Raw genomic sequence first — 27,641 nt, forward strand, 5'->3', positions numbered from 1 at the left:
GTCACATTTCCCAATTCTCAACCACTGTCTGGGATCCTCCAAATAGATTTGGATCTATGGTTGCATTTAAAAAAGCATTAAACTTCTGAGAATTAGGACTGCTCTGGAGGCAAAAATAATTTGGATAAATGAGATTTTGATAACCAAAGTTCTAGAAGTACGAAAATTGCAGCTTAGCCTAGAAAGATGAAAGTTATTTGTAAAAACGATTGAGATTAAAAGATGTTCGACAATTAAAAAGGTGTTATTTACCAATCTGTAGAAAATGAATCCTCGTTTTTAACCATTTGAATTTAAACAGTCTATACTGCTCACATTATTGCAGCACACTGTCATTTGTGCATGTTTTTACATAGCCGATTTAATGCAAGAAAATATCAACTGTACTTATACATAAACGCAGTAATTTTGTGCATTTATGTTGCTAACAACTAATACCAGTCTTAACCAACAAATTACTTTTGTGCACAGATAATTGTAATTATATCATTTTGATCACTGTAGCTTCCAACCTTCAAACATCCGATCTAGACGCAGTCGCTTTACTTTATGTTTGTCCATGAGAGACATGAGGGCAGGATCGAAGGATCAGAAGTTGTCACCACACCTTCTACTGCAGGACTCCGAGGAAAAAAAACACAAATCCAATCGATATGATGTACTGAGAGGTTTCAAATAGCTCTTCCTCACCTGCTAAGAAAAAAAAATGCATATGCTATTTTTTTTCCAAATTGTATTTAAAATGTATCTATCTATGTTGTTTGTTTTTTTAAAATGGTGTCATGTCAAGTTAACATCTGTCAGTTTTGGAACGGATCAATGTCAAATGGTCTCTGAAGAATGAAGAACTGCAGAACCCAAATAATCTGCTGCAAGAACCTGCTGTGCTGCATTGATTTGTTAAAATATATTGCTATTTTATTACTACTGACAAAACATCTATTTCTACAACAAAATCAGTCCCCACACAGAATTAACCCATAAGGTGCTATGGTAATATCTGTCCTGAATCCAGTGAATTAAACATGGCAAACTTCTGTATGCTGCACATCAGCTCCACTCTACACACTTCTCACCTTTTGTTTAAAATAGCACCTTAAACTAGATTTATTTAAACTATGAAAATAGCCAAAGTAACAAATGGCACACATTTCTCAGGAAACTGTTACATAACAAATACAATTTGCAACCAGAATCATTTACACTGTCCCCCTCCAAACTGGAAATTCTCCGAACAGGGAACGTCCAGATATATAATCTGCAAAACTATAACACCGTGACATATGTGCAAGCTGTTCACTGAGAATGCAACTTGAAATTGGTTAATGAAACATTTACACTAAATGAGAATACATAAAAAGGAACTTGGTTATTTAGTACTTTACCAAACACTCAGGATATCTCAAAATGCTTTACAACCAATGAATTACCCGTTGAAGTGCAGTCACTGTTATTACGTGGGCTAACGTGGAAAGCAATTTGCGCACGGCAAGGTTCTATGCAAACAACAAATGAAAGTGCTTTTATATCGCACAGGACTGCGCAACTGCTGTTCAGGTCTCCAAGTAGGGGTCATGCTGTAAGCCAAATGTAAAACTGTCAGACATACTAAAACCAGCTGCCAGGAAGGCATGTGTTAAGATAGCTGAAGAATTGTGTTTGGCACTTGTTGTAGAGATAGTAGCTTAGAAATTCATTGACGCCATGAAAATGGGTGCCTAAGCATTTAATATGTGCATGCTCACATTCCATGCTAGAAATGCAACATCTGCCATGTTGGTAAAGGCTCCAGTGTAGGTGTTTAGATCCTGCACTTGAAACAGATGTTAGGTCCTTTCTCATGTGCAAATATATCCTTTCACAAAATTAGGCTGCCCTGAAGGCAGCTGGCGCTGGGCCGGCCGCGCTTAGGATAACCAGATCTACATTTGGCCTAACCAGCAGTCCTTAAATGTGAATGTGGAGCCAGGAGATGGCTTCCTTCCCCCACCGCCCCGGACCTACCTGAGGGCCACTGCCGGCATTGCAGTGGGCCAAAATTGATCACTGCTTCGCCAACGAGCTGCCTGTGCTGGCGTCTGCAGCCCGCCTGTCTAATTTAAATGAGGCCCAAGGCCCAATTTCCATCGGGCATGGGACCCAATGAAAGGATGATTCCCTGCTCCCAGTTCCTGCCGGCAGGCCACGCTATCCAATTTCTCCTGCAATATTTGTTTCCTGGACATAATTTACAGAAGGTTGTGTGTGAACGAAAAGAATTGTAATTGCCCATTGAGAAAATCTTTAAATCACCAGGCAAGTATGGCCAGAGAATGAGTCTCAACTTCTCTTTGTAAGCCACAGCCTACCTGTCTAGTAACATATGAGGAAAAACTGGCAGCCTTACAAGAATAACCTGCAAATTACAGACCAGTGTAATTATGCATAAAGCGACAGTGATGAATTCAGAGGCTTTATTAGCTTCAGTGATACCCCAGATATAATGGAACCTGGGGAACACAACAAAAGCCTCAGACATCAGATATGGGAAGGCACATGCAGAGTAAATATCTTGGAGGCATGTCTAACAAACAATGGGTGAAATAATGCATCAGTTTAATGTTTCTTTCCAGATTTATATATCTTTATGTGTTTGCTATTGTATAAATATTATACAGCAATCTATTCAGGTGGAACAGAAATAAAAATCACTGTTACAATCAGAGGGTGAAATTGCAGCCTTTAAAGTAGTGGGTTTATGTGGGATCTTTGCTGATCTATATTTCAGCATATATTAGTATGTTTAAGTTGTTTATTTGAATCAATATGAAATCATGACTTGATTTTTTTATTTTATAACTGGACAAAGTTAATGTCACCCACAGATTTAATGTATGAAACTGCACATGCAAGTATATAGATTTGAGATATTGGTTAACATTCATCTCCACAAAAGAAATTTCCAAATATGAGTCACATGTGTTATTTTTGCTATTTAAAATACTGTGGGAAACATGTTAACTCTTGGCGATAATGTAAAATTGGCGATAACAAATCGGCCACCCATTATACACCCTGCCTAATTATCCTATCCATCGTGGCTCCTGCCAATGGACTCAATCTCCACCACCTAGATTGTACCTGCATTACTACTATTTCTTTGATTCACTACAGCAACTCACCAAATTACTTTGACAGCACTTTGCCTATATTAAAGCAGCAAAATTTAAAAATGCTATTTAAATACTTTTATTTTAATCAACTAGCCCAAAAAAATTGATAATTTGAATCTTTTATATTAACATAAGCAGCCTGTGGGAGTAATGAATTCTGTACAGTACATGTCTTGCTAGAGTTTTAAAATCAAAGTTTAAATTTACAGCATTTACTCAAACTGAAGCATACTAGCAACTTATACTTTGCCTTTGTATGCACTTCCTGTCCAAAATAATCCTCGTGCTTGTTGTCAGCACCTAATGTTAAAAAAATTAATTATTGGGATGTAGGTGTCGCTAGCAAGGCTTGCTCATCCCTAGATGTCCTTGAGAAGGTGGTGATGAGCCGTCTTTTTGAACTGCTGCAGTGTGTGTGATGAAGGTACTACCATAGTGCTGTTAGGTAGGAAGTTCCAGGATTTTGACCCAGCGATGATGAAGGAAAGGCGATATATATCCAAGTCAGGACAGTGTGTGACTTGGTGAGGGACTTGGAGGTGATGCTGTTCCATGCACCTGTGCCCTTGTCCTTCTAGATGCTAGAGGTCGCGGGTTTGGGAGGTGCTGTCGAAGAAGCAGTGGTGAGTTTCATTGTTTACTTTTCTAACCATCTACAAAGAGCTTGCTTATGGAAAACGGATTTCTTTTTTAGTTGCTTACCACTTTATCAGAGCATCATTAGGTTTAGAATAGCTACGGCAAAGGAAATGGACCACTCTAAAGTAAAAATATTCAATTGGAGGAGGACCAATTTCAGTGGGATGAGAACTGATCTGGCCCGGGTAAAACTGGAATCAAAGCTTGGCAGGCAAAACTGTAATTCAAGAATGGGTGGCCTTTAAGGAGGAGATGGTTCAGGTGCAGTCTAGGTGCACTCCCACGTGGGAGAAAGGTAGGGCAATTAAAGCCAGAGCTCCCTGGATGACATAAGAAATAGAGAGTAAGATGAAGCAGAAAGAAGGGGCATATGACAGATGTCAGGTTGATAACACAAGTGAGAACCAGGCTGAATATAGAAAGTTCAGAGGGGAAGTGAAAAAGGAAATATGAGGGGCAAAGAGAGAGTTTGAGAATAGACTGGCAGCAAATACAAAAGGGAATCCAAAAGTCTTCTATAGGCATGTAAATAGTAAACGGGTAGTAAGAAGAGGGGTGGGGCTAATCAGGGACCAAAAAGGAGATCTACTCATGGAGGCAGAGGGTATGGCCGAGGTACTAAATGAGTACTTTGCATCTGTCTTTACCAAGGAAGAAGATGCTGCCAGAGTCTCAGTAAAGGAAGATGCAGTTCAGATACTTTATGGGCTAATAATTGATAGAAGTACTGGAAAGGCAAGCTGTACATAAGGGAGAGAAGTCACCTTGTCCGGATGGAATGCATCCTAGGTTGCTGAGTGAAGTAAGGGTGGAATTGGGGAGGTACTGGCCATAATCTTGCAAACATCCATAGATACGGGTGTGGTGCCAGAGGACTGGAGAATTGCAAATGTCACACCCTTTTTTGAACAAGGGTGTAAGGATAAACCCAGCATGTCCAGTCAGTTTAACCTCGGTAGTGGGGGAACTTTTAGAAACGATAATTCAGGACAGAATTAGCAGTCACTTGGATAAGTGTCAATTGATTAGGGAAAGCCAACATGGATTTGTTAAAGGAAAATCATTTTTAACTAACCTGATGGAGTTTTTTGATGAGGTGACAGAGAGGGTCGATGAGGGCAATGCAGTTGAGGTGGTGTATATGGCCGCATAATAGGCTTATCAAAGTTGATGCCCATGGAATAAAGGGGGCAATAGCAGCATGGATTGAAAAATTGGCTAAGTAACAGCAAGCAGAGAGTAGTGGTGAACGGTTGTTTTTCAGATTGGAGGGAGGGGTACAGTGGTGTTCCCCAGGGGTCAGTGCTGGGACCACTGCTTTTCTTGATATATAATAATGACTTGGACTTGGGTGTACAGGGCACAATTTAAAAATTTGCAGATGACACAGAACTTGGAAGGATAGTAAACAGTGAGGAGGATAGTGATAGACTTCAAGAGGGTATAGGCAGGCATGTGGCAGATGAAATTTAACGCAAAAAAATGCGAAGTGATACATTTCGGTCAGAAGAATGAGGAGAGGCAATATAAACTGAAGGGCACAATTCTAAAAGGAACAGAGGTCTGGGGGTATGTGTGCACAAACCGTTGAAGGTGGCAGGGCAGGTTGAGAAAGCGGTTTAAAAAAGCATAAGGGATCCTGGGCTTTATAAATAGAGGCATAGAGTACAAAAGCAAGGAAATCATGATGAACCTTTGTAAAACACTGGTTCGACCACAACTGGAGTATTGTGTCCAGTTCTGGGCACTGCACTTTAGCAAAGATGTGAAGGCCTTACAGAGAGGGTGCAGAAGAGATTTACTAGAATGATTCCAGGGATGAGGGACTTTAGTTACGTGGATAGACTGGAGAAGCTGGGGTTGTTCTCCTTGGAACAGAAAAGATTGAGAGGAGATTTGATAGAGGTATTCAAAATCATGAAGGGTCTAGACAGAGTGGATAGAGAGAAACTGTTCCCATTGGCAGAAGGGTCAAGAACCAGAGGACATAGATTTAAGGTGATTGGCAGAAGAACCAAACGTGACATGAGGAAAAACTTTTTTTACGCAGCGAGTGGTTAGGAGTTAGAATGCACTGCCGGGGGCGGGGGGGGAGGGGGGGTGGTGGAGGCAGATTCAATTGTGGCTTTCAAAAGGGAACTGGATAAGTACTTGAAAGGAAAAAATTTGCAGGGCTATGGGGATAGGGCGGGGGAGTGGGACTGGCTGGATTGTTCTTGCATAGAGCCGGCACAGACTCAATGGGCCGAATGGCCTCCTTCCTTGCTGTAACCTTTCTAATGATTCTATATTCAGTTAAAATATCTCTTTTCTAAACCATTTAAAAAAGGAAATGTTTCTATAATTTGAAAATTTTAAGCAATGACTGAGCATTTTATGAGACAGAATTTTGTTTTGTTTATGGAAATTTACATGTATAAAAGATTGTATAAGGGGCAAACTCACTCCCAGTGCACTAACGGGTACATTTTCTGCTTCTATCAAATTGTGCACAACAGCCAATTTTCCATCTAATAAACTTAAGCAGAAAATTTACTTTTAAATGCTGTAAGCCAAGAATATCGCAGGAACCCACTGACGAACGTGTCTTTTGCACTGGAGTGCTGGGATCTGCCACAATTGAGGATGGGGATGTTCATGGAGCCTCCTCCTACTCCTGTTAGTTGCCCCCTCCATTCGTGATTGAATGTGGCAGGGTTGCACTGCTTTGACCTGATCCCTTGGTTGTGGGATCACTTAGCTCGGTCGATGTACTGTTGCTTTCGCTGTTTAGCATGCATGTATTCTTGTGTCAATGAGGTTGGCATCTCATTTTCAGATACGCCTGGTGCTGCTCTTGGCATGCTCTTCTAGATATCTCACTAAACCAGGGTTGCTCATCTGGCTTGATGATGTTGGAGAGGTAGGGGATGTCCTGGGCCATGAGGTTACGGATGATAATGGTATACTATTCTGCTGCTGCTGATGGCCCGGAGCACCTCATGGATACCCAGTTTTGGGCTGAGATCTGTTCTTAGTCTATCCCAGAAAGCTCGCTGGAAGTGCCACATGACATATCCTCAATTTGAATTAAGTGCTTCCAGCCCATAAATAGCAAATGTAACTCCTCTATTCAAAAAAGGAGGGAGACGGAAAGCAAGAAACTACTGGCCAGTTAGCTTAACATCTGTCATAGGGAAAATGCTAGAATCTATTATTAAGGAGGTTATAGCAGGGCACTTAGAAAATCTCCATGCAATCAGGCAGAGCCAACACGGCTTTGTGAAAGGGAAATAGTGTTTGACTAATTTATTAGAGTTCTTTGAGGAAGTAACAAGCATCATAGATAAAGGGGATCCTGTGGATGTGGTGTACTTGGATTTCCAGAAGGCTTTTGACAAGGTGCCACATCAAAGGCTACTACACAAAATAAGAGCTCATGGTGTAGGGGGTAACATATTAGCATGGATAAAGGATTGGTTAGCTAATAGGAAACAGAGAGAAGGCATAAATGGGTCATTTTCAGGTTGGCAAGATGTAACGAGTGGAGTGCCCAGGGATCAGTGCTTGGGCCTCAACTATTTACAATCTATATCAATAAATTGGATGAAGGGGCTGAATGTATGATTGCTAAATTTGCTGATGACACAAAGGTAGGTAAGAAAGTAAGTTGAGATGAGGACATAAGGAGTCTGCAAAGGGATATAGATAGGTTAAGTGAGTGGGCAAATATTTGGCAGATGGAGTATAATGTGGGAAAATGTGAACTTGTCCACTTTGGCAGGAGGAACAGAAAAGCAGTACATTATTTAAATGGAGAGAGATTGCAGAACTCAGGTACAGGGGGATCTGGGTGTCCGAGTACATGAATCACAAAAAGCTAGTATGCAGGTATAGCAAGTGATTAGGAAGGTAAATGGAATGTTGTCATTTATTGCAAGGGGAATGAAATATAAAAGTAGAGATGTTTTGCTACAGTTGTACAGGGCATTGGTGAGACCACATCTAGAATATTGTGTGCAATTTTGGTCTCCTTATTTAAGAAAGGACATAATTGTTTTGGAGGCGATTCAGAGAAGGTTCACTCGACTGATTTCTGAGATGAGGGGGGTTATCTTATGAGGAAAGGTTGGACAAGTTGGGCCTGTATACACTGGAGTTTAGAAGAATGAGAGGCGATCTTATTGAAACATAAGATCCTGAGGGGACTCGAAGGGGTACATGCTGAGGGGATGTTTCTCCTTGTGGGAGAGACTAGAACTAGGGGCCACAGTTTATAAATAAGGGGTCTCCCATTTAAGATGGAGAAGAGGAGAAATTTTTTTCTCTGAGGGTCATGAGCCTGTGGAACTCCCTTCCCCAGAGAGCGATGGAGGCAGGGTCATTGAATATTTTTAAGGCCGAGTTAGATAGATTCCTGATTAACAAGGGAGTCAAAGTTTATAGTAGGTAGACGGGAAAGTAGGGTTGAGGTTACAATCAGATCAGCCATGATCTTATCAAATGGCAGAGCAGGCTTGAGGGGCCGAATGGCCTACTCCTGCTCTTAATTCGTATGTCCTCCCCCTCCCCTCACTGCTGTCAAGAATCCACAAAATAGCAAAACTTTGAACCACCCCACAATTCTGTCAAACGTTAGAGTCTGTCTCCACAATTCTGCCAAAGCTCAGGTTCCTTGCCACAGTGGTAGCAGATGAAAGACTCCCAATGTTGTCAAAACCAAGCAACCCATCACAGTGGTATCAAACCCCAGAATCCCGATTCCAGTTCTGTCAAGCACCAGTGTTATGAGTACTAAAATTTGAGCCTTTTAGATACAAGGGTTAAAAGAAGTTTGCACATCACCAGTGTGGCACCTGACATGTGATAGGCAAAAAGTATGCACATACCATTTTTATATTCTTCATGTATCTTCTGTGGTATTGCTCATGGTGAATCAGAGGTTACTCTGTTGCAAGGGGATGGAGTGCTGGGGTTTTGAAGTAGGTGCACATTTCCAGAGAAAGAAGGCGGTGAAAAATAAGAAACAGTGTAGCAAGTGTTTTCTGCTTCCTTCTAGATATAGTTAGTGGTTCCCTTACCCAGCGCAGCTGTGTAATATCCATATCATAACTGCCCAACAAATCACATTAAAAAAAATTTCAAATACTCAGTCTCAACAAAATTAAGCACATATACCTTTGAGGCAGCCTCTCTTCCTGAAGGAAAAAAAATAAAGCACTTGATAAAAGTTTCCCTGTGTAAACAAAATAAGATTCAAAAATTCATCTTCAACTTGTTTTCAAAAATTATTTGGAAAACCACACTTAGAAATACGGTTATGGTGCAAGTCACATTTCAACTTTTGCATGTAGATAAACAATCTTTCTTTTCAAATTCACAGTAGCAGCAAAACATACGGGTGTTCTAATTATTCCTCTCTGCATTTCTCTCTCAGAAGCCTCTCTTTCTCAAGTAAAAAAAACTTGAAATTATTTTCCTATGAAACCTTACCTTAAAAATGGAACCTTACTGTAAAAATTTCTAAATTCATGTTCCAGTTTGTTTTCAAATCATTGAAAACTATACAAATAAATATTGTTATAGCCTGAGGAAAGATATGCTTTCATTCATTGCACTTCTTTCATATGGCAACTAGAAAAGCAACATTAAATGTTGACGTGCAAGTTCATTATCCACTCTATGGCCTCTGGTGAGATAGAGTGAAAAGAAGCTAATCGACCATGGAAGGATCTTGGTGAACAACGGTTCACAAGATGCTCCATGGTTTGAACAGCCTCTCCACAGTCCTGCATCAGGCTATCCTTCATCTTCCATTTATGTAGCAGGTGGTTGCAGCGCCCATAAGATGTTTTGATGCATTTCACAGTGATGCATATTTTGTTGCGTGGTAGACCCGTAGGATCCATGATCAGATCCTGATTCTTGACCCTGCTGGTTTCCCACATCCTTCACCACTTGTCTTTAGATGCGAGTTCCAAAGTTTTGAGGGTTTCAGCCACTAACCAGAAAAGAGGTTCCTGGACTTATGGTTCTAAGATATGTTGCATTCAAACAATCAGACTGCAGCATGCATGGGTGTAGTAAGATAGTCTAGTACCATAACCGCGACACTAACAACCCAGAGGTTTGAGTTCACAATCCCACCCACCCAAGCAAGTTGTGAAACTGAATAAATCGGTAATTTGTGGGCTAGCAACAGAAAAAATGGCCAAAGATGCTGGATCACAAAAATCCAATTGTTCATTAATCTGTTTAGCCTCCTGTAATGGTTCACATTACAGGTTTGTAATTCAGTTCACAACTACTACCTCCATTACTGCTAGATTTACGAGGGTGTTGCCAGGACTGGAGAATTTTAGCTTTGAGGAAAGATTGGATAGGCTGAAGTTGTTTTTTTTTGAAAGGAGGCTGAGGGGAGATTTAATTGAGATGTATAAAATTATGGGGGGCCTTGATGGAGTGGATCGGAAGGACCTATTTCCCTTAGCAGAGGTCAATAATCAGGGGGCATAGATTTGATGGAACTGGTAGAAAGATTGGAAGGGAGTTGAGGAGAATTATTTTCTCCCAGAGGGTGGTAGGGATCGCGAACTCACTGGTGGTAGAGGCAGAAACGCTAATCATATTTAAAAAGTACTTGGATATACACTTGAAGTGCCATAACCTACAGGGCTACGGACCAAGTGCTGGAAAGTGGGAATAGACATGATAGCTCTTTTTCGGCTGGCACAGACACGATAGGCTGAATGGCCTCCTTCTGTGCTGTAAATTTCTATGATTTTATACCCCCTTTGCCTTGACCATCATCCCTTTTGTCAGTTAATCACGCCTGCCCTCCACCCTATCAAAGCCCTTCCCCCCACTTTTCCCTGACTCTGTGTTTGCTTATAAACTGTTAAATCTCTAACTTCTTCCAGTTCTGATGAAAGGTCAGCGACCTGAAACGTGAACTCTGTTTCTTTCTCCACAGATGCTGCCTGACCTGCTGAGTGTTTTCCACATTTTCTGTTTTTATTTCAGATTTCCAGCATCCGCAGTATTTTGCTTTTGTTGTAATTCTGTCATTCAGTTGCACAATTACAAACAAAGAAAGAGGCCCGCCACCACCTGCTCAGGACAATTAGGGATGGACAATAAATGCTGCCTTGCCAACATCGCCACATTCCAAGAACAAATAAAAAATGTTGGTAATTCTCCTCAGCTAAGTAAAATGAAGTACCTTTAATGAAGGTACTAAAGAGATGCAAAGACAATTTTATTGGTAAGTTTAATCATATTATCAAACAGGTTTGTGATGTTCTAATACTACAAACCTTAGTTGCAATAATAGAAATTTCAGTTACTGGGAAAAATGGCTGCCAAAAAGAATTTGAAACTTACTATTTTGAGCTATTTGATTGGCTCTGATAATCTAATTCCAAACTGATTTGTACCATCTTAAAGTGAACCGATTTACTATTTTATTAGTGTAAATCTTAAACCAAACAACATTTTGGTCTTCACCTGTATTGCCTGTACTGGATTCTTAAATTCATGGTTGTTAAAATCTTAGACCCAGTTTATAAGGGGCTAATTCTCAATACTATGCAGTATCTTTCCTCAACATCAGGACAGCTGTCTGGCTCACATCCCAACAATAGTAATTCAAAATGTTAATTGGTAAAGAAAGGGTAGCTCATTGGGGTACCTCCGCAAACATTTCATGCCACAGTAATAGAATGGGTCCCAGGGTGGGGAGCAAGTTTATGTAGCTTTGAGTTAATGAGAAAATCCCAGTCAGTTAAAATGATCCATCATTGACAAACATCCTAGGCTTACAACTAAAATGATTTCCATTCAACATTGATGGCTATCTACTCTGTAATAAATGAATAATGAAAGACACGTTGTTTCCAAGGTCGGTCCATGTGGAGTCTTTGGAGATTTGACAGTTCGGCAGGCCAACCCGCCAACCACGTAGATTTAAGGAAGGGTCATAGGGCTCTCCCCAACAAAGTAAGGGAGCACGGAGTAGCAGCTATCGACGGAGTCTGGTTTCGACAGTCTATAATTGGGAATTTGGTGAGTGAGGGGATTTGGTGCAGTAAGGGGTGAGGTGCATTTCATTAGTCAGCAGAGCGGAGAGGAGCGTACCGAGAGCGGGTCACAGCAACAAGACAAAACTGCAGTGTGACGTCACAAGTAAGGCAGGTAGGTGATTGGTGGTGAGTATCTCTTCTATTTTCTTATGACTGTGGGCTAAGTAACTTACAGCATAAAACTAAATTTTTAAAAAAAAACTAAACTTAATTTAATAAATTAAACAAGGCCAGTACTTGATTCAACCTAAAAATTATTTGATTAGCAATGAAGTAACTAATTAAATAAATAAGTTATGACAGGGCAAGAGATGTGTTACAGCTACAATATGTGAGAGCTACCAGACAGTTTTGTCCAGGGCGACTACGTCTGCGGTTAGTGTCTGCAGCTTGAGGAACTTCGGCTCAGAGTTGAGGAGCTGGAGTCCGAGCTGCAGACATTGTGATGCATTAGGGAGGGGGAAAGTTACCTGGACACTTTGATCCAGGAGGCAGTCATGCCCTTAGACTAAATACTGTAGAATTGGCACGTGGTCAGGGACAGGAGGGTGTGACTGCGAGTGAGGCACGTATGGGGATCCAGGAGGTAGCACTGCAGGAGCCTCAGCCTCTGCACTTGTCCAATAGATACGAGGTTCTTTTAGCCCTTGTGGATGAGTGCAGGGACTGTTGGGAGGATGAGCAAACTGGCCACGGCACCGTGGTTCAGGTGGCCATTCAAGTGAGGGGAGTAAAAAGGAATATGGTTGTCGTATGTAATAGTATAGTTAGAGGGATAGATACTGTTCTCTGCAGCCAAGAGCGAGAGTCTCGAAGGCTGTGTTGCCTACCCGGTGCTCGGGTTAAGGACATCTCCTCAGGGCTGGAGAGAAACTTGGAGTGGGAGGGGGAGGATCCAGTTGTCGTGGTCCACGGAGGTACCAATAACATAGGTAGGACTAAGAGGTTCTGCTGAGGGAGTTTGAGCAGCTTAGGACTAAATTAAAAAGCAGAACCACAAAGGTGAAAATCTCCGGATTATTTCCTGAGCCACGAGCAAATTGGCACAGGGTAAAATCAGATCCGAGAGACGAATGTGTGGCTCAAAGATTCGTGTGGGAGAAGTGGGTTTCAAATCACGGGGCACTGGCACCAGTACTGGGGAAAGAGAGAGCTGTTCCGTTGGGACGGGCTTCACCTGAACCATGCTGGGGCCAGTGTTCTGGTGAACCGAATAACTAGGGCGGTAGAGAAGGCTTTAAACTAAATAGAGAGGGGGGTAGGGTTCAGGTGGGGCGAAGTTTAGATTGATAAAGAGAAAGGACAAGGAAGTAGTGCAGGAAAGTGATGGGGGTAATGATAAACAGAGTGTGTCAGGAAGGGACAGAGGGACAGAGTGCACTAGGAAAGAATGGTAAAATTAAAAGGTTCTTTATCTGAATGTGCGCAGCATTTTTAATAAGATAGATGAATTGATGGCACAAATAGAAACAAATGGGTATGATCTCGTGGCCATTACAGAGATGTGGTTGCAAGGTGACCAAGGTTGGGAGCTAAATATTCAGAGTTATTTAACATTTCGGAAGGATAGGAAAAAAGGTAAAAAGTGGTGGGGTAGCTCTGTTAATAAAGGATGAAATAGTGAGAAATGATCTTGGCTCAGAAGATCAAGATGTCAAATCTATTTGGGTGGAGGTAACAAATAGCGAGGGGAAGAAATCACAGGGGGCCTATATACTACTCCCACCAAACAGAAGGACAAAATATAAATCAGGAAATAAGGGGGCTTGTAAAAAAGGTAATGCAATAATCATGGGCGTTTAACTTTCACACAGATTGGGCAAATCAAATTGGCAAAAGTGGCCCTGAGAAGGAGTTCATAGAGTGTATTAGGGACTGTTTCTTAGATCAATACGCAGGGAACCAACCAGGGAACAGGCCATTTTGGATCTGGTAATGGGTAACGAAACAGGATTAATTAATAATCGCAAAGTAAAGGACCCCTTGGGAAGCAGTAATCATTACACGATAAAATTTCCCATCCAGTTTGAGAGCAAGGATCTTGGGTCTGAAACTACTAAATTAAACTTAAATAATAAATTAGAAAGGAATGAGGGCAGAATTGGCTAAAGTGGACTGGGTAAACAGATTAGATGGTATGATGGTGGATAAGCAGTAGCAAACATTTAAAAAGATAATTTATGACTCACAACAAAAATATATCCCTGTGAGGAGGAAAGACTCCACAAAAAGGGTGAACCAACCATGGCTAACTAAGGAAGTCAAGAATGGTATCAAGTTAAAAGAAAAAGCATACAACGTGGCAAAGATTACTGGCAAACTCAATGATTGGGAAAACTTTAAAAACCAGCAAAGGATGACTAAAAGAATAGTAAGGGGGAGAAAATAAATTATGAGAGTAAATTAGCAAGAAATATACTCACTTGAGAAAAAGTACTAGATAAACTAATGAGTCTAAAGGCTGACAAGTCCCCTGGATCGGATGACTTGCATCCGAGGGTCTTAAAGGAAGTGGCTACAGAGATCGTGGATGCATTGGTTGTAATCTTCCAGACTTCACTAGATTCTGGAAAGGTCCCAGCGGATTGGAAAACCAAAAACGTAACACCCCTATTCAAGAAGGGAGTGAGACAGAAAGCAGGTTAGACCAGTTATCCTAACATCTGTCATTGGGAAAATGCTAGAATCCATGAATGCTAGAAGTAGTAGCAGGACATTTGGAGACTCAATACAATCAATTGTAAACAATTTTACAACACCAAGTTATAGTCCAGCAATTTTATTTTAAATTCACAAGCTTTCGGAGGCTTCCTCCTTCGTCAGGTGAACGTGTGGAGGCAGACTCATTGAATACATTCAAGGCTGAGTTAGACAAATTTTTGATCAGCAAGGGAGTCAAAGGATATGGGGAAAAGGCGGGAAAGTGGAGTTGAGGTAAAAATCAGATCAGCCATGATCTCATTAAATGGCGGAGCAGGCTCGAAGGGTCAAATGGCCTTTACCTGCTCCTATCTCTTACGGTCTTATGGTCTTAAGGCACCAAAATGGTAGAATGAACCTTTGCAGCCTGTATTAGAAAAACAAAATCTCACTGTGAAAGCTGTGTTGCTCATTTCTAAATTTTGATGTGAAGTAAACCAATTTGTTAGCAATCATGCTTTTGCTAGTGTTTTTTAAACCATTTTCCATTAAGACTCGAGAACACATGTGGCAGCACATGTGATACTACAGTAGCCAGGACATGGCAAGGGTTCTGTGTTACCATCCCTGGTCTCATCATTGTTTAACTGGATACTGGACAGTAAAAGGTATAATCCGGATCTACAGGAACGTAAAGTCCGCTTACAGGAGTGACTTGTGTCAATGAACCTGAGAATATCTCACGCAAAACCTGAAAATTTATAACTCCGTTATTTTCCATTTGTAATAGTTAACAGCCATCTTATCCTTGACTACATAGAAGTAGCGTAATAAAGTAATGATATCTTTGTGGAAACTAAGAGTTAAATAGATTCTTGCAGCTGAACGTTGTGCAGGACAACTGAAGAGTTAGCCAACTTAAGTATCACAATGAAATCCTCAACACAAATGCAAATTTCAATCCATTGTTCCTACATCATTCATTTCTTATCTGTTAACGTCACATTTTACCAAGAATTCCTGCCTATTGTCATAGTTTTATAAATATTTCATGCACACATGGAACTAACTTTCTAGTTATACTTATCAGATGCAGTTGTTCATAGATCTCTCCAAGTGAGAAATGTAACTAAAGTCTCCAGAAAATTCAATTGCAATTCCTTTAAAATTATTCAGCTTGAATGTTTCTCTGAGAAATCACCATAGTGGACTAAGCCCAGTAACTGTCACTTACACTTACCGTCTGTTTTAGGCTAGCAACTGTATTCGGATTTAGGTGATTGCAAACAAAATAATTTTAGATGTTCCCAAACAAACTTGCAAGTTTTAAAGAGGAACTAAATCTCAGTAATTAATTTTTCATTTCTCACTTTTTTCTCTAATGTAGAACAATATTTTGAACATGTACGGACTTTTAACGGGTTTTACAGGAAAGAGTATTTTCACATCTACTTAATTGAAAAACATAGTTTATTAGCATTCTTTCATGTTTTTTCCTTTATCCGAATGAATATATTCAACCCCTTTCAAAAAGTAATAGAGTTGTTTGAATTCTTAAAAAAAAATCTTCAACATTATTCTTCAAATGGAAGGAATTCACACACCACTGTTAAGTATATTTTTAATGGGGAAGAATTAAAAGACACAATTTCCCTTTGATGCATTGCAGCATGATGACATCATGATATCAGGGTCATAGCCATGTGGCGCTTCCTACTTCGACAAAGTAGATAAAGGAGGGCCACACCCATGTGGTATTAGTTTGATTCATCAACTTATGAGAAGAGAAAATAACCCTTAATATTCCTCCTTCCGGCATCAAAGGTCAGAGCCAGAACACTGCTCTGGCAAAGGGTCTGCACCTATGATGTTGGCCTGTCTTTTCAGCTGGTGGTATGCCTGCTATGCACTCCTAGCATTACTTTTTAAAATTTCAGCTTTCCAACATCTGCAGTTGTCTTTGTTCACCATTTTCATGTCTTACTATATTCAGACACCTCGCACTACTTTTCCCCTCTTTCTAGATAATATGATAAATGGCAGGCTATCCTAGTGTTGAACGTTTTCTCAGTGATCTGTCTCAGACTGCCAGATACTTCCCAGAGGGGAGATAAGACTCCAGGGGCACGTATCTCAAGCAGGACTGACAGGGTGAGCTGTAAAAGGATGAAGTGGCAGTGGCTACTCCTGGTTCACAAATAGAGGAAATGGCATAAAATCTTCTTGACATGGGCCTCTGCCACTCAGAAGAGGGTGTTGCACTCTCACTTCCTGAGAGGAGCCCTGGGTATTTGCATATCTCTCAAAAGAATGACAGAAGTAACAAAAATGACCTTTGATTTGGATTGGTAAGACTTACACCTCCCGGTAATTAAGGAGCTCAAGCAACTTCTAACAACTACAAAAATGACCGTCCAAAATGGAAATTGTAAGGTAAGGGTGGGAGCCCTCAAAGAGATGTGCACTCAGGCTATATAATGCTAAGGGGATCAAATCCTGAGAGTTGAAACAATGGAGGCAAAGAATAGGGGCCTCTAAAGTCAGTGATAGGCTGACTGAGCCCTGGCTCCTGGGTCTTCCTGAAGTAGATGCCTCTGCACTTGCTGATTCTGGAGAGGATCTCTGCACATTTTCTTCAGACACGCCTTGACACCAGCGGATGTTTAGGTGTGCTCTGTTGGTTACAACTGCAAAACATAAGGCTATAAACCGGTCGGTCTTGATAGATCAGCACTAATGGGCTGTGACTCATTATTCAATGCCACTTAGCACCAAAGAAGCCATGTGGCCAGTGACAATGTGCACAAGCTCTCTCCAAAACAGACACTGATGACAGATTGCCAGCATTGTCTAAGCCCAGAATTGGCACTGTAGTTGAATTCTTTACAGCCTTTGAAGGCATGTTTCTTTTAAAAGCTATTGATATCTTTGACAAAAGGCTGGAGCCAATTCAGTGTGTGGAGCCTAGAGTCATCGATGTGAGATTGCGTAGTGTTAATTGGGCACACGATTTGCTTTGGATATTCTCGAAGATAGCATGAAGAAAAATATAGCAGGTGTATGCTCTTAATTTAAAGCTGATTTAATGAGAATTGGTAAAAAGCATATAGGGCAAGGATCTTAAGTAAACGTTTGACTGCATTTGATTCCATGGTACCAATCAGTTCAGAAAGCTGTGGGCTGGAAAGCGCGTGGCATAAATGAAGGATATGAAAAAGTGACAAAATATTTTGCTGTGAACCAGCAACGACAACATGTGCAAAAATTGCAAAGAACGCTCAGTGCTCAGGAGCACTAAATACCACAATTATTTTGAAATAATGGCCCGGAATTTGCTGGAGCGGGACATCAAACAGCATGCCTGGTTAATTAGACTTTTTCCTGCACCCTTTAATTCAAAAATATTTTGCCCTGTAAGAGCTAATAATGAAAGCAACAGGGCATCTGAGACCATTTTGTACGACGGGACCAACAATGTATCTCCTTAACCAATGAGATTTAAGGATTGCGAAATCAACAGAGGAAGGACTGAGGAGAGTGAATTACAGTGGGTGAATTCAATGTCAAATTAGCTACAGAAAGAGAAATAAAGAGAGGAAAAGAAAGATTTGATTAAGAGAGAAAAAGTAAGAAAATTTTTTTTAAAATTGACATCTTTTAAACGTCCAACAATTCACTACATGAAGCATCAGACGGCACACTTTTAATTGTTCACTTTCTGGGCAAGAGAGGTTGATTGGCAGTCATTAACAATGGTCATGTCATTAACAGTACTTATGCTGCTAATTACTAGACTTAACATTTTGTGGTGAGTTTAATGGGCAATTAATGTGCAAATGCAGCAACTTCATGAAACTCCAGGGGAGGTTAAGGGCAAGATACCATTTTCGTGAAGCTATGGCAGAGCGGCACAAATCGTTCAGCAACTTGTGGTAACTCGCAGTTCACAGAGTATCTCTTCCTTGCCACAAGTGGCTAGCTGATTTGCACATTAATAACGGCGTGCGTCGCTCCCACGGCGTTATTTTCCCAGCAAGTTCTGGTCCAACATTACTTTATGATGAGATTGATATTTGAAGACGCAGCATTACTCTCGAGTAGCGTCTTCCTCCCTGCAAGACTGCTCTAACTGTATCAATAACAGGGAACATTCCTGGATCTTGGAGTGGCTCCATAGTTGCGCATGCAACTTGAAACCAGCGAAAGTCGGTTCAGAGACACCTAAACCGAAGAGACCATAATACAGGTTGGCAAATAAATGACTGGTGAGAGAGGGTAGGGGAGAGATAGGAGAGAAACTAGAGAAAGATACAGATTTGGGGGAGTCTGCATAGAGGTTTGGAATGGAAACAACAGAGGCAGCTGAACTGATGGGCTTCTTTGTCACTAAGGTTGAGAGCATGAGCTCTTCACACTTGTGGTTGGGGGGGGGGGTGGTCAGGGAAGGGGTTGTCAGTGAGGGGGCAAAGGAGAAGGGTTTAAGGAGACAGTTGGTAGTGGATAAAAGCCAGGGATTACTTTGATCTCCAGGATGATCCTACATGTTGACAAACTGTTTGGCCTCTATATTAACACCCCCCCCCTGCCCCCCCCCCCCAAACGACAGGTAGGAGAGGGTTGTAAAAATGACCCCAATCCACCATGTACGCATTCGTTGCCGTTTCTATGGTGGCGGGTTTTGAGGTGTCCAAGTGTTCCGCTGTGGAGAGGCGGCTCACTTCATTAACATATTTAAAATGGGCTCCCACAGTGCAATTGTATTGTTGCCACGTGGGTTTCCCAACGGTCAGGAAACCCGGCAGTAAAAGGGAGGCGGGAGCTGCCGGCTCCACAAGGTAAAGCATTTTACAGCACTCCTTGTGGGCCAGAAGGAGCAGGAGCGCTCCCTGACACCTCAAGGAAGCCTTCGGCCTCCCCTCTGCCACAATCGTCAACCTCCTCCTACCCAAAGCCTCTCTCCCTGTGCCACAAACCACACGCCCCCAAGTCTTCTCTCTCCAAGCTCCGATCACGGCCTCCTTCCCCCTCCCAAACCAAGCCAGATGCCTCTCTCTATGCCGCAATCACGGACGATCTCCCCCCGGCCCCCTCTCCAAGCCCCGAACGTCGACCTTACCCCTCCCGATTGCCAGGGACCATGTCCTGCCATTGGTTTTCTCACCTGTCAGCCGGCCAGGCTACCCATTTGGTCGGCTGCTGGGTGGGAAAAAGAAAATAACGGTAATGAGGTCCTGCTATTAAATTCGACAGGATTTCTGCATTCCTGGCTCTTCATCCGTTTTCAGCCTCCTGCACCCTCCCGGCCTCCCCGTGAATATCGGGGCCTTTATCTCTGTGGATCACAGAAGAGAGGCTTAAAAAAAAAAATCAGGATAGACACTAAAAAAGGTCAGTCAGGCTGCAAGGGATTCCCCAGTCAGTCATGTGTTGTGTTAAGTAAAGGGCTCACCAAAGTGTGTCAGCGTATGTGTCCCATTATTTATGCAATAGCTTACAAACAAAAGTCATACTGATTGTACCAAGCCTCTCTCATCATGTTCTGTATGTTTTGCCTGCTGTGGAATAAAGCTGCTTATGAATCGAATCGAATGTAATGTCATCTCATTCACTGTTCACTTGGTCCATCATCTTCGAAGAAATTAAAGGAGTATATGTGCTTAAGACATCAAAATCTGGTCCATATCACAAAGGAGTTTCACTGTTGTACACCCAGGTCCCACTACTCCACTAGCAGATACAGGTACCATGCAGTGGGAGACAACTTACGTAAAAAAGCAGGCAGCCAGACTGCTTAACGGAGTGACTGACACTATTGAACCCACCGCAGACCTCTAATCATAAATCCTGGAAAAGTCAGCAGAAATTTGGAAAAACATAACAAAGCTTTCTCCTTTCCAGAAAATAAAAAAATAGTTGATAATTCCAAATTGTAAACCCCAGTTTCCATAAAAATGGGAAATAGATTACTTTCCAAAAGGAAACATTTCATAAAAGATTTCACTCTTAACTTGAAGTACATTGGAAATCTTTTACAGTAAAATCCATTTCCCCATATTTTATTCCTATTACTTAGCACTTCAATTTTGTGAGGATTTTAATTTTCATCATCATTTAACACAAAATACCAGGATGCCATTAAGATTCACCTTTTCACAGTGGACATCAGAATTAACCTGTTCAATCCACAGAGGCTTCAGTAACTTTCCCTGCTTTCCCATGTCGTGTCACAATTCCGCCGCGAGTATATCTTGTTGTGCAAACACATCCCCCGAAAACCTTTGCCAGATTTACCTCCTCCAAGCCCCCAATCAGTGCCTCTCCCAACTAAATAGCGCTGTCAGCTATTGCCTGCTTCCTATATTCATGTCCCCCACTCCCTTCCACAGGTTTCTCCATGAATATCAAATCACCCTAACCTCCCCACCCCCACTCCCCGTCTTTAGCCTTTGCTCCCCTGTATGGTATTCGATCCCTGGCTCATGTTCCCCTCCCTCCATTGATAATTTTCTTGAGGGGGAAGGATGTTGGAGGTTGGGCTTCAGAAAGAAAACTTGCACCTTATCCTTCTCGCCCAGGTGAGAAGACATAATGCCCTTGCCACCCCCTCCACTGAGAATGTTTGCAGGCCATGGTCCAGCCCAGCCCCATCTGAAATTGCTTGCACACCACAGCTCCCCCTCTTCCCCCATCCCCTGCATTCTGCATTCCCCCTTCCCATCCTCCTCCTCCTCCTCCTCCTCCTCCACGGCTTATACCTCTGCTCTTTTTTTTTTCCTCTCTCCCATCTGCCCTCCTATTCCGCATCCCCCTCACCACACCCTCCACCTTGCTCCATTATCTCTCTGGGAATTCATGTGTTGGAAGCAACTTCCTGGAGCTTTCTTTAAATATTAATTTGGATATGGATGTCCTGAACACTACTTGCCCTCTGGACACCATTTCTAAAATCACACCACCCTCTCAAGACATTTGGGTATTGGCAATAAATGTGGCTTTGCCAAGGTTACCCACATTCCAGGAACAAATAAAAAAGTGAAAACTAACAGGAACAGTAGTTTATTTTTTCCATTTGTAATATTTTCATTATAAAACAAGTTTCATTATATCGGAGCTCAATTTAATGAAATTTGCTGTAATTCCTTAAGCAAAGGAATTCCTTAATGTTACCAATTAAATAATATGTATTGCATATACATTCTATGCTTAAAAAATTATAGAATTGCAAGTCAGGCCCCTATTATTTTCTATTTTCCTAAAAGAGGGCATTTTACACTTAGTAACCAATAATGAGTAAGCACTGATCCATCTCCTGTGTTTTTGCTCCAAGAGTGAGAGAATACACTGTGGGTAACAAGGGTGTTAAGCCACGTAGCACAAAATGTAGTGTTGTTCAGGCTACTCTGGCATCTGCTGCAAAACTGGCAAAGGAGGAGGTGCTTGTTGGCTCACTGGGCGGAAGAGGGCACGGCGACTGAGCTCTGACTGGCAAATGACCCAAAGCAGAGGATACATGGAACAGGGTTAAGGCAAGCGTAGAACACAGAAGCGCATGTCCCAATTCCTAAATTGTCCAAAGCAGGAGCGGAGCTATGGTGATTGGGCAGGTAAGCATCCAAATTGGTGTTATGTCAGATGGTAGGGGCAGGAAAGTGGTCGGGGTGGGAGGGGAAGTCCCCAGGTTTGAAACAGAGAGCACAGGTAGGCTGTGGAAGCAGCTTTTCAAATAAATAGTTGGAGGACTTAGGCGATTCTGGCAAGGCCACATTTATTATCAATCCCCAGTAGCCCCTAGAAGGTAGTGGGTCGATTGGTCTTGTTGAACTCTTGCAATCCTTGTGGTGATGATGGTGTTCCCAAAATGGTGTTAGGTAGGGAATTCTAGAATATTGACCCAGCAACGATGAAGGAACGGCAATATACGTTCAAGTCAGGAAGGTGACTTTAGAGGAAAACTTGGAGGTACTGCTCTTGTCCTTCGTGTAGTAGAGGTCGTGGGACTGGGAGGTGCTCTCAAAGTAACTTTGGTGAGTTACTGCAATGCATTGTGTAGACGGCATACAATATAATCCCAGTGCATCAGGCACAAAAAGGGTGGATATTGAGTCTACAGCACTAATCAAATGAACTGCTCTATCTTTGTATTGAGCTTCTGGTATTTTATTGTGGCCAGACTCATCCAGGTTGGAGGTGAATATTCCATCACACTCCTTACTTGAGCCTTGTAGATGGTGGAGAGGCTTTGAGAGGCCAGGAGGTGAGTCACTTGTTACTAAGCACCCAGCCTCTACCCTGCTCTTGCAGAAATATTGAATAGTTACTTTGCCTCCGTATTTACCAGGGAGACGAATAAGGTGGGCAGGACATTAGCAGAAGAAATCGAAAAAGATATTAAAACATTTAAAATAGAAAGCAGGGAGATAATTGATAAACCAATCAAACTTAGGGAGGATAAGACCTTGGTCCAGATGGGTTGCATCCACGAATATTAAAAAGTTAGGAAGGACATAGCAGAGGCACTATTACATGTATATAAAAATTCACTAGAAAAGGGAATAGTGCCAGAGGACTGGCGGACAGATAACGTTATTTCTATATTTACAAAAGGAAGATGGAACAAGTCCAGGGAACTATAGGCCAGTTAGATTAATGTTGGTAGGAAAGATAATGGAATCTTTATTCAAAGATGTAATAGAAAAGACATCTAGAGGACAAAAATATAAAGAAAAATCAGCACGGATTTCAGAAGGGAAAGTCACGCTTGACCAACCTTATTGAATTGTCTGAAGTAGTAACAGAAAGAGTCTACAACGGTAAATCAGTAGATGGATTTTCAAAAGGCCTTCGATAAGGTACCGCATTGTAGACTCATGGCTAAGGTCAATGCATATGGAGTCAGGGGACAGGTAGCAGAATGGAAAGCAAGTTGGCTACAAAACAGATAGTAGGGGTTACTCACACTGGCAAAAGATGGGAAGTGGTGTTCCACAGGGATCAGTGCTGGAATCACTGTGTTCACAATTTACATTAACGATTTGGATTCAGGAATAGGAAGTACAATTTCAATATTTTCAGATGACCAAATTTGTTGGGGGGGGGGGGGGGGGGTGGGGTTTAGTTGATACAAAGGAAGAATGCGTCAAAATGCAAGAGGACATTAATAAATTTGCAGAATGGGCATGTAATTGGCAAATGCATTTCAATATAGATAAGTTGATTCCTGGGATGAGGGTTGTCCTATGAGGATCGATTGAGTAGAATGGGCCTATACTCTCTGGAATTAAGAAGAGTGAGAGGTGATCTCATTAAAGCAGATAAGATTCTGAGGGGGCTTGATAGGGTAGATGCTGAGTGGTTGATTCCCCTGACTGGAGAGTCTAGAACTAGGGGCATAGTTGCAGGATAAGGGGTCGGCCATTTAAGACTGAGATGAGGAGGAACTTCGTCACTCAGAGGGTTGTGAATCTCTGGAATTCTCTACCCCAGAGGGCTGTGGATGCTGAGTAGTTGAGTACATTCAAGGCTGAGATAGACAGATCTTTTGATTCTAGGGGATTGGGAATCGGGCGGGAAAGTAGAGTTGAGGTCGAAGATCAGCCACAATCTTATTGAATGGCAGAGCAGGCTCGAGGAGCCAGAAAGCCTACTCCTGCACCTATTTCTTATGTTCTTAAGTGTGAGGTAGTGTATTTTAATAGGAAGAATAAGGAGGCCACATACTGCTTGGATAAGAGTCCAAACAGGAGAGAGTTACAAAGGTATACAGATACACAAAACACTAAAAGTAGCTATGCAGGTTAATAAGGCCATAAAAAAGGCAAACCAAGCACTAGGGTTCATTTCCAGAGGGATAGAATTGAAAAGGGGGAGTTGCGTTCTTGATTAGGGAGAACATCACGGCAGTAGTGAGAGGGGATATATCCGAGGGTTCGCCCACTGAGTCCATATGGGTAGAACTGAAAAATAAGAAGGGAGAGATCACTTTGATAGGATTGTACTACAGACCCCCAAATATTCAACGGGAAATTGAGGAGCAAATATGTAAGGAGATTACAGACAGCTGCAAGAAAAATAGGGTGGTAATAGTAGGGGACTTTAACTTTCCCAACATTGACTGGGACAGCCATAGCATTAGGGGCTTGGATGGAGAGAAATTTGTTGAGTGTATTCAGGAGGAATTTCTCATTCAGTATGTGGATGGCCCGACTAGAGAGGGGGCAAAACTTGACCTCCTCTTGGGAAATAAGGAAGGGCAGGTGACAGAAGTGTTAGTGAGGGATCACTTTGGGACCAGTGATCATAATTCCATTAGTTTTAAGATAGCTATGGAGAAGGATAGGTCTGGCCCAAAAGTTAAAATTCTAAATTGGGGAAAGGCCAATTTTGATGGTATTAGACAGGAACTTTCAGAAGTTGATTGGGAGAGTCTGTTGGCAGGCAAAGGGACGTCTGGTAAGTGGGAGGCTTTCAAAAGTGTGTTAACCAGGGTTCAGGGTAAGCACATTCCTTATAAAGTGAAGGGCAAGGCTGGTAGAAGTAGGGAACCTTGGATGACTCGGGAGATTGAGGCACTAGTCAAAAATAAGAAGGAGGCATATGACATGCATAGGCAGCTGGGATCAAGTGGATCCCTTGAAGAGTATAGAGATTGCCGGAGTAGAGTTAAGAGAGAAATCAGGAGGGCAAAAAGGGGATATGAGATTGCTTTGGCAGATCAGGCAAAGGTGAATCCAAAGAGCTTCTACAAATACATAAAGGGCAAAAGGGTAACTAGGGAGAGAGTAGGGCCTCTTAAGGATCAACAAGGTCATCTATGTGCGGAACCACAAGAGATGGGTGAGATCCTGAATGAATATTTCACATCGGTATTTACGGTTGAGAAAGGCATGGATGTTAGGGAACTTGGGGAAATAAATAGTGATGTCTTGAGGAGTGTACATATTACAGAGAGGGAGGTGCTGGAAGTCTTAACGCGCATCAAGGTAGATAAATCTCCGGGACCTGATGAAATGTATCCCAGGACGTTATGGGAGGTTAGGGAGGAAATTGCGGGTCCCCTAGCAGAGATATTTGAATCATCCACCGCTACAGGTGAGGTGCCTGAAGATTGGAGGGTAGCAAATGTTGTGCCTTTGTTTAAGAAGGGCGGCAGGGAAAAGCCTGGGAACTACAGACCAGTGAGCCTGACATCTGTAGTGGGTAAGTTGTTAGAGGGTATTCTGAGGGACAGAATCTACAGGCATTTGGAGAGGCAGGGACTAATTAGGAACAGTCAGCATGGTTTTGTGAGAGGAAAATCATGTCTCACGAATTTGATTGAGTTTTTTGAAGGGGTAACCAAGAAGATAGATGAGGGCTGTGCAGTAGACGTGGTCTACATGGACTTCAGCAAAGCATTTGACAAGGTACCGCATGGTAGGTTGTTACATAAGGTTAAATCTCATGGGATCCAAGGTGAGGTAGCCAATTGGATACAAAATTGGCTTGACGACAGAAGACAGAGGGTGGTTGTCGAGGGATGTTTTTCAAACTGGATGCCTGTGTCCAGCGGTGTGCCTCAGGGATCGGTGCTGGGTCCGCTGTTATTTGTTATTTATATTAATGATTTGGATGAGAATTTAGGAGGCATGGTTAGTAAGTTTGCAGATGACACCAAGATTGGTGGCATTGTGGACAGTGAAGAAGGTTATCTAGGATTGCAACGGGATCTTGATCAATTGGGCCAGTGGGCCGATGAATGGCAGATGGAGTTTAATTTAGATAAATGTGAGGTGATGCATTTTGGTAGATCGAATCGGGCCAGGACCTACTCCGTTAATGGTAGGGCGTTGGGGAGAGTTATAGAACAAAGAGATCTAGGAGTACAGATTCATAGCTCCTTGAAAGTGGAGTCACAGGTGGATAGGGTGGTGAAGAAGGCATTCAGCATGCTTGGTTTCATTGGTCAGAACATTGAATGCAGGAGTTGGGATGTCTTGTTGAAGTTGTACAGGGCATTGGTGAGGCCACACTTGGAGTACTGTGTACAGTTCTGGTCACCCTATTATAGAAAGGATATTATTAAACTAGAAAGAGTGCAGAAAAGATTTACTAGGATGCTACCGGGACTTGATGGTTTGACTTACAGGGAGAGGTTAGACAGACTGGGACTTTATTCCCTGGAGAGTAGGAGGTTAAGGGGTGATCTTATAGAAGTCTATAAAATAATGAGGGGCATAGATAAGGTCGATAGTCAAAATCTTTTCCCAAAGGTAGGGGAGTCTATAACGAGGGGGCACAGATTTAAGGTGAGAGGGGAGAGATACAAAAGGATCCAGAGGGGCAATTTTTTCACTCAAAGGGTGGTGAGTGTCTGGAACGAGCTGCCAGAGGCAGTAGTAGAGGCGGGTACAATTTTGTCTTTTAAAAAGCATTTGGACAGTTACATGGGGAAGATGGGTATCGAGGGATATGGGCCAAGTGCAGGCAATTGGGACTAGCGTAGTGGTATAAACTGGGCGACATGGACATGTTGGGCCGAAGGGCCTGTTTCCATGTTGTAACTTCTATGATTCTATGATTCTAAGTTATGTTAAACTAGTACAGGACCTTGATTAGATCACACTTGGAGTATTGCAGACAGTTCTGGTCTCTATATTATAGAAAGGATATAGAGGCAATGGAGAGGGTACAAAAAAGATTCACAAGGATGACATTAGAACTGAGAGAATATCCTTATCAGGAAAGGCTGAACAGGCTAGGACTCATTTCTCTAGAAAAGGCTAAGAGGTGACCTAATAGAAGTTTTTAACGTAATGATTTGGTAGATAGAGAAAATGTTTCCACTTGTTGGGGGGGGGGGGGGGGGCGCGGGTGACGTGTCCAAAACGAGAGGTCATAAATATAAAATAGTCACCAATACATCCAATAGGGAATTCAGGAGAATGTGGAACGCTCTACAACAAGGAGTAGTTGAGATAAATAGCATAGATACTTTTAAGGGGAAGCTCGGTAAGCACATGAGAGAGAAAGGGACAGAAGGGTATCCTGATAGGGTTAGATGAAATAGGGAGGAAGAAAGCTCGTGTGGAGCATAAACAGTGGCATAGACCAGTTGGGCTGAATGGCCCGTTTCTATGCTGTAGTTTCGATGTAACTACAGTGTTGTTGTGGC

General features: G+C 42.1%; 1 protein-coding gene across 5 annotated transcripts in view; it reads right to left on the minus strand.

Annotated features, from left to right (window-relative positions):
- ctbp1 (C-terminal binding protein 1) overlaps window positions 1–27,641 on the minus strand; it is a 312,129-nt gene that overhangs the window by 269,899 nt on the left and 14,589 nt on the right. For 3 of the 5 annotated variants that reach the window (XM_067982469.1, XM_067982546.1, XM_067982489.1), the window contains exon 2: window positions 513–693. The exons of 1 other annotated variant lie outside the window; for it this stretch is intronic. In XM_067982469.1, the coding sequence (XP_067838570.1) occupies window positions 513–570 (58 nt within the window). In that variant the 5' untranslated portion in view covers window positions 571–693. The remainder of the gene's footprint in view (window positions 1–512; window positions 694–27,641) is intronic. One more of the 5 variants, XM_067982479.1, reaches the window with a different exon arrangement.

The sequence above is a fragment of the Heptranchias perlo genome, chromosome 1, assembly GCF_035084215.1.
Source record: "Heptranchias perlo isolate sHepPer1 chromosome 1, sHepPer1.hap1, whole genome shotgun sequence".
Classification (NCBI taxonomy): Eukaryota; Metazoa; Chordata; class Chondrichthyes; order Hexanchiformes; family Hexanchidae; genus Heptranchias; species Heptranchias perlo.